The sequence below is a fragment of the Muntiacus reevesi genome, chromosome 15 (genome assembly GCF_963930625.1).
Source record: "Muntiacus reevesi chromosome 15, mMunRee1.1, whole genome shotgun sequence".
In the NCBI taxonomy this organism is placed as follows: Eukaryota; Metazoa; Chordata; class Mammalia; order Artiodactyla; family Cervidae; genus Muntiacus; species Muntiacus reevesi.
The window spans coordinates 2,995,863-3,009,194 of record NC_089263.1 but is presented as its reverse complement, the minus strand read 5'-3'; the positions used below and the strand labels follow the sequence as shown (position 1 = coordinate 3,009,194).

General features: G+C 41.9%; 1 protein-coding gene across 3 annotated transcripts in view; it reads left to right on the top strand.

The window, feature by feature from the left end:
* The window catches only part of GABRB3 (gamma-aminobutyric acid type A receptor subunit beta3), a 270,888-nt gene extending 258,172 nt beyond the window's left edge, over positions 1-12,716 (top strand). For 2 of the 3 annotated variants that reach the window (XM_065906527.1, XM_065906526.1), the window contains exons 8-9: positions 1,438-1,682; positions 12,378-12,716. In XM_065906527.1, coding sequence (XP_065762599.1) covers positions 1,438-1,682; positions 12,378-12,716 — 584 coding nt within the window. Of the gene's footprint in view, positions 1-1,437; positions 1,685-12,373 lie in introns of all 3 variants that reach the window. The other variant, XM_065906528.1, reaches the window with a different exon arrangement.
* The last annotated feature ends 616 nt before the right edge of the window (positions 12,717-13,332 follow it).

Sequence of the window (13,332 nt, the reverse complement as noted above, 5' to 3'; positions counted from 1 at the left end):
GAGGTCTAGTGAGCCCATGTGTCTGGCCTCTCAGGCTTACACCGCCTGCCGGCCTGGGGAACATCACTGGTTTTCTGGGTGACTACAGCTGAAGGACCATGGCTGAAGTTCTCACCTGGGAGATCTCCTTCTTGAGAGGAGTCCTTACATAGCCACGACCCTCTTTTGGGTCCCAGAAGACACATGAGCAGTCCCATGCTGTAGCGTCAGTCTCGTGGATAGAAAAGAACTGGCTCTTTGGAACTGCCTTGCTTTTTTGAGACCTCTTAATATTTCAGAAGTTACTATCTCAGAGAGAGCAAGTCAGCAGCAGTAACACCTGTCACTGAGAAGTGAGTGGTGCAGTTCCTTCCCTCATATGTGGCTTCACTCAGCTCAGGGAACTCTGGTCGTGTCATGGGCCAATGAGTCTCCTGCTCTCTGTGGCTTCAGATCATCCTGTATGGAATCTTTGTACACCAAGAACATGCCCATTGCTATGGGAGAATTACAAGATATGGTCCTTACATGTTTTATGAGACTAAACATAGCTCCCTTAGGGGAAAAATTCATTATTCACCTAACATTATTTATACTAACTAAATAATTCAAAACAATGACTTTGAAAAAAAAAGAGATCAGATCACTCAGCCCAGAGCATGGTAAGATGCTAAACTTTGAATAAAATCATCAGCTTTTGCCTGAAACCACCATGTCCCGAGGCAGCTTTGTAACCTTGTTCTTAGCTGAGGGGGGATGTTGCTCTGTGAAGTAATCTGTTCTCCAGAACTTCACTCAAACATTCCCTGTCTTTGCACTCAGGGCTAGATCCTGTCCTAAGTAGCTTTAAGTCATTGCCTCCTTCCCTTTGTGGAGAAAGAAATGGCAACCCACTCCAGTATTCTTGCCTGGAGAATCCCATGGACGGAGGAGCATAGCAGGCTACAGTTCATGGGGTTGCAAAGAGTCAGACATGACTGAGCGACTTCACTTTCACTTCCTTCCCTTGCTCCAAGGCCTTATGGTAAGAATCATTTTCTTCACTAGTGGCCATGGATAACTGTCTTAGATCCTCCACAGATTCATTCTTCTTCCTGGAAGCTTCTCATCCAGACACTTAGTGTTTTATGATAAATTCTGGGTTTGTTTTAATTTCTCCCAGCTTTCCTGCAGGGAAGCCTCTGCTTTGCCCCCACACCTCTCCATCCATCTGTGGGTTAGGTGGGATGGGGGGTGCCTCCCAAGTGTGGTGGGGGAAGAGGTGTCAGCTCCCTAGCCTGAGGAGTGACCTGCTGCCCAAACCATGTGCTCTGTATTCTGTTCCGTTTAGATCACCCAACAGCATGCAATCGCTTGTTTCCAACTCCTTCAAGCTGTTTGAGAAAGTAAAGCAGCAGAGTGACGAGTGAGGAACTGAGCAGTGAACGGCAGCCTCTCACGCTCCCGTCTGTCTTACAGGGATCACCACCGTGCTGACCATGACGACCATCAACACGCACCTTCGGGAGACGTTGCCCAAAATCCCCTACGTCAAAGCCATTGACATGTACCTCATGGGCTGCTTTGTCTTTGTGTTTCTGGCCCTACTGGAGTATGCCTTCGTCAACTACATTTTCTTTGGACGAGGCCCTCAAAGGCAGAAGAAGCTTGCGGAAAAGAACGCCAAGGCGAAGAATGACCGCTCGAAGGGTGACAGCAACCGGGTAGGCCACCCCACCTCGCCCTGCCCATCACCTGCCTTTCCCAGACTCCCAGCCCCCACAGCCTCATGGCCTTTAGGTAGGAGTAATGGGGGCTTGTTGACCGTAGCCTAAAATGTGGCCTCTACAAGTCACTGAGTTAAAAGCAAAAAATTGGTGCAAAAGTTGGAGGAGCCAAAAACTTACCAGTTTCCAAATATGAAAAGAAAACAAAAGATATCAGAATGAATGAAATTCTGGCATGTGGGGCCCAAACTTGACAGGCAAAAACATTTTCCAGAAGGTTGCAATTTTCTTCAGTGGTCAAATTACAGTTGTGATACCAGCATGGCACTGTTCTTCACATGGCGTGGACAGCTCTCTCTCTCATCTATCCTGGTTCAAGGTCTCTAGTGCAGGGCAGGAGCTGTGTGCTGTCCCAGGGCTCTCTTGGAACTACCCTGGCCAGGCCCTGCTGGCTGTGTTCTACAAAATGCCAGGCAGGCAGCCCTGGGCAACAGTGGCCAAGCTGGGAGCTGCTCTAGACACATGGGTTCTGAACCCAGAAGTTCAGTTCAGTCGCTCAGTCATGTCAAACTCTTTGGGGCCCCATAGATTGCAGCATAACAGGCTTCCCTGTCCATCACCAACACCCAGAGTGTGGTAAAACTCATGTCAATCGAGTCAGTGATGCCTTTCAACCATCTCACCCTCTGTCATCCCTTTCTCCACCTGCCTTCACTTTCTCAGCATCAGCGTCTTTTCCAATGAGTCAGTTCTTCGCATCAGGTGGCCAGAGTATTGGGGTTTCAGCTTCAGCATCAGTCTTTCCAATGAATATTCAGGACTGATTTCCTTTAGGATGGACTGGTTTGATCTCCTTGCAGTCCAAGGGACTCTCAAGAGTCTTCTCCAACACCACAGTTCTAAAGCATCAATTCATTGGCACTCAACCTTCCTTATAGTCCAACTCTCACATCCATACGTGACTACTGTAAAAACCATAGCCTTAACTAGATGGACTTTTGTCAGCAAAGTAATATCTCTGCTTTTTAATATTCTGTCTAGGTTGATCATAGCTTTTCTTCCAAGGAGCAAGCATCTTTTAATGTCATGGCTGCAGTCAACATCCACAGTGATTTAGGAGCCCCCAAAAAGAAAAGTCTCTCACTATTTCCATTGTTTCACCTTCTACTTGCCATGATCTTAGTTTTCTGAATGTTGAGTTTTAAGCCAGCTTTTTCACTCTTCTCTCTCACTTTCATCAAGAGACTCTTTAGTTCTTCACTTTCTGCCATAAGAGTGGTGTCATCTGCTTATCTGAGGTTATTGATATTTCTTCTGGCAATCTTGATTCCAGCTTGTGCTTCATCCAGCCTAGCATTTCTTATGATGTACTCTGCATATAGGTTAAATAAGTACGGTGACAATATACAGCATTGACGTACTCCTTTTCCTATTTGGAACCAATCTGTTGTTCCATGCCCAGTTCTAACTGTTGCTTCTTGACCTGCATACAGATTTCTGAGGAGGCAGGTCAGGTGGTCTGGTATTCCCATCTCTTGAAGAATTTCCCACAGTTTTTTGTGATCCACATAGTCAAAGGCTTTAGCATGCATAGTCAATGAAGCAGTAGATGTTTCTCTGGAACCCTCTTGCTTTTTCAGTGATCCAGTGGATGTTGGTATTTTGATCTCTGGTTCCTCTGCCTTTTCTAAGTCCAGATTGAACATCCGGAAGTTCTCCATCCACGTACTGTTGAAGCCTTACTTGGAGAATTTTGAGCATTACTTTGCTAGCGTGTGAGATGAGTGCAATTGTGCGATAGTATGAACATTCTTTGGCATTGCCTTTCTTTGGGATTGGAATGAAAACTGACCTTTCCAGTCCTGTGGCCACTGCTGAGTTTTCCAAATTTGCTGGCATATTGAGTGCAGCACTTTCACAGCATCATCCTTTAGGATTTGAAATAACTCAACTGGAATTCCATCACCTTCACTAGCTTTGTTTGTAGTGATGCTTCCTAAGGCCCACTTGACTTCGCATTCCAGGATGTCTGGCTCTGGGTGAGTGATCACAGCATTGTGGTTATCTTGGTCATTAAGATCTTTTCTGTATAGTTCTTCTGTGTATTCTTGCCACCTCTTCTTAATATCTTCTGCTTCTGTTAGGTTCATACCATTTCTGTCCTTTATTGTACCCATCTTTGAATGAAATGTTCCCTTGGTATCTCTAATTTTCTTGAAGAGATCTCTAGTCTTTCCCATTGTATTGTTTTCTACTGTTTCTTTGCATTGATCACTGAGGAAGGCCTTCTTCTCTCTCCTTGCTATTCTTTGGAACTCTGCATTCAAATGGGTATATCTTTCCTTTTCTCCTTTGCCTTAGCATCTCTTCTTTTCTCAGCTCTTTGTAAGGCCTCCTCAGACAGCCATTTTGCCTCTTTGTGTTTCTTTTTCTTGGGGATTTTCTTAATCACTGCCTCCTGTACAATGTCATGAACCTCAACCATATTTCTTCAGGCACTCTGTCTATCAGATCTAATCCTTTAAATCTGTTTGTCACTTCCACTGTGTGATCGTAAGAGACATGATGTGGGTTACACCTGGATGGGCTTGTGGTCTGAACCCAGAAAGAGGGCACCAATCAGTTTCTTCCTTAAGCCCCCTCATCTCACTCTTACATATTTCCAGTTACGAACTTTGCAATTAGATGTCATTTCCACTTATTTTATTAATAAAAACCATATGTCATTGCAATTATAAACACTATTTTAGTGAAAGCACAATGTTGTGTCTATATAAAATTTTTGTCTTTGTCTTTTATCTCTTGCATCACTTCAAGTCTTTAAAAATGCACCTCCACCGATGGACATACTGGGCTTGTTCCTATATTTCTTTACTTTTAAATGCTTCTTACTAAATTCACTTATTCTCAGGCTCATGAGGTTTCCTTGTTCTTTCTGGTGCTCTTAGTGCATCACTGACCCAAACCTCTCGCAGAGGTGCGGCAGCTCCCTGGAGGGTTGCGGTGCCCATGGCCTTCCAGTGGTCAGAATAGGTCCCTGGATGTTCCTGAATGAGTGAAAGTAGTTAAATGACTGTAAATGGCTCCTGTCCTTTCAGTGGCACATAAAGTTGGCCAGAGAAACCAGGATGTATGAATAAAATCAGGCTTTCACAGGCAACCTGACCTTGAATTTCTTACTGGAATGTATACTTCGTGCCATGCTGGTGTGTTTTCTAAATTAGTCCACATCCTACTATGCATGCACAGTGTGCTTTGGTCACACTGTTTCCAAGGAAACAAGAATTCATTGCATTATTATTGTTTCCATTACACAGACACACAATGTTGTTTTTCCAAATTCCCTCGTAATTAGGCTTAGATTTCTTCTAAATGATGCTCTTTAGAAAGGTTAAATTATTGTGCTACAGAAATATCTTTTTGAGTGAAGCTTAAATTTTAAAACATAAACAAAACCCCCAAATCTCTAAATCTACAGTCAAAATTAAGCAGAATGTAGAACTAATATATTATAAATCAGATGCAGAAGAAAATTCATGAGTCCATTTTTATTGTTTTCCTGAAAATTTGTTTCAATTTCTCAGTAGTTTTCTTAAAGCCTTTATATGTCCATATTTTTTAAAATCTGTAATTACAGATATCAGTTCTTACAGTTTAAAGTCAGCATACAAGTGCATATTTTAAATGCATATTTGATGCTCCTAAAGGTAAACATTAAAAGTTTTGCTGACTGGATGGCCAGCCTGAAAAGCTCCACACTGCTAATTATTAGAGAAACACAAATAAAAACACAGTGAGGTATCACCTTATACCATAAGTCAGGATGGCCATGATGAAAAAAAATATCCACAAACAATAAATGCTGGAGAAGGTGTGAAGAAAAGGGAACTCACCTACACTGTTGGCGGGAATGTAAATTGGTACAGCCCCTGTGGCAAGCAGTATGAAGTTTCCTTAAGAAACCAAAAACAGAGTTGCCATATGATCCTGCAGTCCCACACCTGGGCATATATCCAGAAAAGATGAAAACTCTAATTTGAAAAGATACATGCACCCGAGTGCTCATAGCAGCGCTGTTCACAATAGCCAAGAATGGAAGCCACCCAAGTGCCCACTCACAGATTAGTGGATAAAGATGTGGTATATACATACAGTGCAGTGTTCCTCAGCCATGAGAATGGATAGAACACTGCCCTTTGCAGCAACGTGGATGGAGCCAGAGTGTTACACTAAGTGAAGTAAATCAGACAGAGAAAGACAAGTATCATGTGATACCACTTACATGTGGAATCTTTAAAAAGTGATAAAATTATCTTATTTCCAGAAATAAACTCACAAACATAGGAAATAAACTTATGGGTCCCAAAGGGGAAAGAGAGGGGAGGGATAAATTGGGAATTTGGGATTAGCATATATACACTAATATATACATATATGTGTATATATATGTATATAAAATAGATAAACAACCAGGACCCTATATAGCACAGGGAACTGTATTCAATATCTTATAATAACGCATAGTGGAAAAGAGTGTATGTATTGAACATATGTGTGTGTGTGTGTGTGTAAAGAGTGACAGAGAACTTAATCACTTTGTTATGTACCTGAAACATTATAAATCAACTATACTTCATTAAAAAATGTTGCTGACCACACCTGAGAATTTAGTGATAATTTTAAAGTAGAAATGCATCTCCCAAAATTTCGTATCACATGATCTGGATGAATGAAAAGAAAATGAGTAAAGAATCACAAATTTCACGCAAAACAGAAGTGGAGCGACGCACAGGCCAACACCTTCAAGAGTCCTTTCTAATTGTAGTTATTCATTCACTCATTCATTTTCAGTGATATCTCTTGGGATTGTTTATCGGTCTGACCAGCAGTGTCCTCAGATGGCACCTCTTTCATACCAGGGAATAAAGCGGCTCAGGGGCTGCAGCTGTCCTTGGGTGACAGCAAGGACATGCATTGTCTTTCCTTGGGTCCTGTAAGAGATCTCAGAGCAGTGTCTTCAGGGGCTCTGCAGGCCACCAAGTTGACCATGATGCTATTGAACTTAATGTCAAACCATGAGTGTAGATGTTCCTTATATTAACTTAGCGGCAGTGTTCACATAGTCACTTAGTTTCTCCTGAGACCAGTGGTGCAATGAAAATCCTGGCCTTAATTTATTTGTGCTTCTGTTTGTTCCTGGGTTGTTTCTATAACCAAGAACCAACCATCTTCAGTTGTAATGCATGCGTTAATAGTTACAAGCCTTGTGATATTTTTCAAGTTGATCAAATGGCATTTGAATTTCATGAAGTGGCAGAAAGTCTTGCCAAGGAATCAGAGCTGCAGGCTTGATACCATTCCTCTTACTAAAGAGCAACATTTTATTCCTCACATGACAAATAGTTCCTCATTTTCCTAAAATTAGAGTATTTTACTTATTTTGAAGCTTTAAGTAGAGAATAAGATATCAACAGTGTGCCAATCTGATGACAGATTCTTGGAAGAAACTGAACATCCCTCTAGGATACATTCCACAGGACATGTTTTTCGTCTCTGAGTGTTTCTGGCTTATAGAGCAGGAAGAAAAAACTACATTGAAATCTAATTATAGTAGATATGAGACAAATTTTCAAAATAAGTGGTATTCATGAAATGGTTTAGAAATTATGAGTCATCACTCTCATTCTATACAGAGCATTTTCACAATCCCATCTGTTTTAAGATTTAAATTCTAAATGATAGGAAAAGATTAGCATCTCTTCTGGAAATATTTGTTTAAAATGTTTGGTTTCTAAGATTCAATGGATTTCAGTAACCTTTTAATTCTTGCATAAAATATACCTTCTAGTAGTTTTGATATAAATTTTCTACACACTGGTTCATGTTTAAATGAAAACTATGCAAAGGTAAATCTATGTCAAAAATAGCCAAATTAATTTACTCTGAGTTCTTATTAATTCCATATCTAATATATATATATATATTCAAGTTCCTTTCAACATAATGAAACAATAATGTAGCTGTTCACTCACTCTGAAATGGAGTGATGCAGTTATTATTATTAGTTCTCTGACAGCTTCAAGGCAGCCACAGGTATCAGAGCACCCAGGCACCCCAAGTTTGTAAACGTTGATGACCTTGAGTTCGGCTTCTCTCAGGGTAGGTTTCCTTCACTGGAATCCAAGGGTGCAGACTTAGACTCACCTTTCTGAAGTTCTTTCCCAAATGCACAAAACTAGCCAAAGGGAAGAGGGAAGACAGAATATTGATTCATACAGCTTTGTCATTAAGTCTTGAAAAGTCGACTCAACATCCAGTTGATCTTACTTTCTGAGTTTTTTCACTCTCCCTTTGGACTTCCTGGAATCACCATCTGTCTTATTATCTCTTTGCCTTTCTCTTATCCCAGAATCCCTCTTCTTCATCCACATCTTACCCTCCTTCAAGACCTAAGCCAGATGCTCTTCTCTATGATGTTATCCTGGTTTTGTCTACCGTTTTTTCCCTTCGTGCCTCTGTCACTCCCCACTCCATGCAGGCGGTCTTGTCCCTGTTCTTCCAACCTCCAGGGCATATGCTCTATGCTTAGGAGATCGCAGGTCACATTTCACTGTGCCTTCTGACCTAGACACCATCCCATTCTTTGCGTCTACCAAAAAGTTTGTGCCAGAACTGGATGTGGCAAGTGCTCAGGGAATGTGTGTTCATAAATGAGTGATATTTGTCATCAGTTTGGCACCACTGAACCCACATGCTTTCTCACGCTCCTAGAGTCAGAGGAAGGGAGAACCGTTCACAAGCATACCTTTTTTAAAAAAAAAATTAAAACTACATTTAAAAAAATTTTATTGAAGTATAGCTGATTTACAATATTGTGTAAGTTTTAGATATACAGTATAGATATTAGATATTCAGCTTTAGATACATGTATACATTTTTTCCAAGTTCTTTTCCTTGATAGGTTATTACTTCGCACTACTATGTGTAAAATAGATGTGTGGTCAGTCACTCAGTTTTGTACAACTCTTTGCAACCCTATGAACTGTAGCCCACCAGGCTCCTTTGTCCATGGGATTCTCCAGGCAAGAACATGGAGTGGGCTGCCATACCCTCCTCCAATAAAATAGATAAGCATACTTTTAAAGCCAGGTGAAAATCTGAGTTATTAGAACCACCAAAGTCCATCCTAATAAATGTATCACAAAATACTTACTTTCCTCTTTAAGAGAAGACTTTTATTTGGTATTTTGTTCTACAAAAGCATCATAATCCCTAAATTTTGATAAAAGGAGCTTTACATACGGCATTTTTAGTAACTAGAAAGTGATGGCATTGTGGGCGTGTATTTTAAAATGTGCTTTAAGGGTAATACATATGCAATGTCTGCTAAACTGTATTTGCTGATTATTTGAAGCTCTTCCCCTTGAGGGCAAGGACCTTTTCTTACTCCTCTGTGCCTTTGGGTAAAGCCCAGCTCATCTGACATATCATACTCACCTCTGTGTTTCCTTAAGACCCAACTGCCCACAGCTTCCAAAGCAAGTCCAAATCACCCCCCTTCTTAGAGAGGGTGACAACTTCTGGTGGTCCCAGCACACCCACAGCTCCTGGGTGGTCTCTGTGGAGGGCATACTATTGCCCAGTCCATTGCTGGCCTCTCCTTTGCTGTCTCCTCCTATTTCAATCACATTTTTATTTACCTGTCAGGCTGCTCCTCCCACATGACTGAGCTCCAAACCATGAGACACTTCATTGATCCCCAAAATGGGAATATTGACTTTTTTGTTATAAGGATTTTACTGACAGTCATTCCAGGAGAAATGATGAAAAGAACAGATATGGAACACAGGTTCTTACAAAGGTCTATTATTCCCAATACTTTTGAGGTTCAAGCCTCGTTAGAATTTTTCCCTCCACTGAATTAAAAAAAAAACAAAAACAAAACAAAACGATTGCTCTTCTTTCAGTACTCTGTCCCTTCTCCAAAAACAGGTCTTCATAAAAAGCCTTCTCCCTAATGCGCATGGTATTACCTTGGTCTATTTGTGTCTCCCAGGACCCCCAGACTGACTGCTTCCATTTTCAGGGGACAGTAGACACTATGTGATATTGAACCCAACCCAGGCTAATGTGGCCCGGCTGCTGTACCCTGAGTCCACGCTGTGATTGTTTCTCCAGGCAGCTTAGGAAGGGCCAGGTGGGAGCAGGGTGATGCATAACTCCTCCACTCCTTTCCCACCTTCTTAACTGCAGAGATGCAGAAGTGACCAGGCAGTGGTGAGACATCGCTGAGTGTCCAGCGTCACCTAGAGGACGTGCAGGAATGGATTGCAGTAGCTGGTGGGGAGCAGTTACTCACTACCTCCTGGTGTTTCTCTCCCAGATTTGCTGTTTCGGTTGGGTTTCAGAAATATGCCACTTTTTCACCTGGAAACCACTTTTATTTCTCATTACCTAAAGGGTAAAGGGGAAATTCTTTTAACAGGTCGACTCTCATCTGCTTCCCATTTATCCCCAGGTGTTCTTTCTTGTAATGATAAGCAGATGAGGATGACAGGGATGAGAATGACAGTCACCTCCTCTGTCTCCCCTGAGTGTGGGCCAGGAGTTGAATGTGTGCGTCCATTCTCTCCAGGACTTCAGTCCCACTCAACTAGTTTGCCCTTTTCAAACATTTCAGTCACTCTTCAAGGCTGTGCCTTGGTATTTGTCTGGCTCTTTGCCTGAGAAATTTGTACTCATTCTTTAAGGCCTAGTTCAAATTCATCTCCCCTCTGAAATCTTCCCTCTTCTCTCCTGTACTAGTTTTGATTGTTGCCATAACAATTTACCACAAAAATAACATTTAAAACAACACCCAAATATATTCTCACAGTTGGTTTGGTCAGAAGTCTGAGTACAGTGGGGCTCAGCCCATTGGCTACCATGGTTCCTTGTGGTTGTAGGACTGAGGTTGTCTTGCTAGCTGTAGGCCAGGCCTGTCTCTGCTCCTGGAAGCTGCCCCCTTTCTTCCCAGTCCTGCCTGTAGTTCTCTCAGTCAAGGGCAAATCTACTCTTTATGCTTCCAGTTCCTCTGGGTTTCAACTTCTGCCACATCCTGGCTTTCTCTTCTGCTTCAAGCGGGAGAAAATTATCTGCTTTTAAGGTCTCATGTGATTAGATTGGGCACACCTGGATAACTCAGGCTACATCCTCTCTCTGTTTGCAAAGTCCCTTTTTGCAAATGTCTGGGGAGAAAGGGGTGACATCCTAGTGACTACATCTCTCCTTCCCCAAGCATAATTGGATGGTAGGGCTTCCCTGATAGCTCAGTGGGTAAAGAATCTGACCACAATGCAGAAGATCTGTGTTCAATCCCTATGTTGGAAAGATCCCCTGGAGAATGGAAAGACTACCCACTCCAGTATTCTGGCTTGGAGAACTCCATGGATTTATTTATCGTTGGGGCTTCCCTGATAGCTCAGTTGGTAAAGAATCCACCTGCAATGCAGTAGACCCTGATTTGATTCCTGGGTCGGGAGGATCTGCTGGAGAAGGGATAGGCTACTCACTCCAGTATTCTTAGGCTTCCCATGTGGCTCAGTTGGTAAAGAATCTGCCTGCAATGCAGGAGACCTGGGTTCAATCCTTGAGTTGGGAAGATCCCCTGGAGAAGGGAAAGGTTACTGACTCCAGTATTCTGGCCTGGAGGATTCCATGGACTGTATAGTTCATGGGGTCACAAAGAGTCCGACAGGACTGAGCAACTTTCACTTTCACCCAAACCATGATGGAGGTATCTCTGAGTCTTTTTTGGTGCCTCCGTGCCAGAGTCTGATGGCCACTGGAGGTTGATCACCCTGCCTGCATCTGGGTCACTTTGGGGTTTGGGGCCATCCTGCCTGCACTCCTATACAAGCCCCTACTCTTAGTGTTGGCCTTCATCTCTCCCCTCCTCGCTTCCTGAACCTCCCCCTTAAGGCCTAGCCTCAGACATGCTCCATGAAAGCTTTGTGGTAGACCAACAAATAAAATGGACCAGTGGTATCATCACGAAAGGTCTGAAGCTATATTTAGCACAGAATAAAATGTTTTTTTTTTTTTTTTTTTAAAGTTTGGCTCCAATGTGAGAAGGGACTTTAGCCTATCTTAAATATAGCAGTTAAAAAGGATGTCTTCTGCCAGGACCAGGATTGAGTGAGGAGATCCACCAGCGTCATCAGGAGTGTCCATTCATTATAGTGCTCACTTGTATCTTCATGGTAATTTGGGTATTTTTGTTATCATCAAAAATGGGGACGAACTGACTTCCAAAGAAGAATAGGAGAGTATAGTTTCTATCCAAGTGTATAGTTGTGGGAAAAGGTTATAATACCTAAGTCAACATCTTGAAAGACATTAGTACTTTAATTTTGTCTTAAATAAGGACTTGTATCCATAATGTGAAATTTCAGTTTGAAATGGACCACCTTATTTTATCTAATTTTTCTACGAGACTTAATAAATTATGGAAATCAAGTTTCTAACTTGCAGTTAAGCCCACAAAATGACACTTTACACTAACACAAAATGCTGGGTTTGCTAGATGTGCAGTTTCTCACCATATATGTGACCTGAGAGAATGACGCAGGTCTGTCCGGGTTTGCATGTGGAAGTTAGGTTTATTGGCATGCTATGCTCGCTCTCTAAGCATGTGCATTTCCTTCCAATCAGGTGGATGCTCATGGAAATATTCTGTTAACATCGCTGGAGGTTCACAATGAGATGAATGAGGTTGCAGGAGGCGTTGGCGATGCCCGGAATTCAGCAAGATCCTTTGACAACTCAGGAATCCAGTACAGGAAACAGAGCATGCCTCGGGAAGGGCATGGGCGACACATGGACAGAAGCATCCCGCACAAGAAGACCCATCTACGGAGGAGGTCTTCACAGCTCAAAATTAAAATCCCTGATCTAACCGATGTGAATGCCATAGACAGATGGTCCCGGATCGTGTTTCCATTCACTTTTTCTCTTTTCAACTTAGTTTACTGGCTGTACTATGTTAACTGAGTGACTGTACTTGATTTTTCAAAGACTTCATTTAACACTGAGTGAAATATTACTCTGCCTGTCAAGTTTTTATACCTGTACACACACACACAGACACACACACGCAGATACACACATATATACATACGCAATTGTATATATATGTGAACTTTCTCAGCATATATATAAAATACACGTGTATATGAGGATGTATGTGTATATGTTTATACACACAGGTGTAAGTACCCATGTGTATGTCAGACAAATACACATACATATATACATTTTGCAGCTATGGACAATTCAATCACAGGATGCATATTAAAGAAAGTCATAGTTTTTTTCTTTTTTAATTGAAAGGGACAAGCATTGTCTAAATATTATGCCTTGAGAATGAGGGCGCGAAACACAATATCATCCCAAAATGTGTCTTTTATTATCATAAGTTAGATGTTTTAGTTTAAAAATCAGGAAGAAACTTATTCTTCAAAAACTCATTCAGTGGTATTGCTAGTTTAAAACAAGTCACACTTCATACCCACTCTTTCAGTTTATTAAGCAAAGGCTTTTTGGCTTTCTTGGCGATGGGGTTTGCTTTCGTGGGGCAGACTTTCTCTGTACTGGTTCCGTGGGTGCA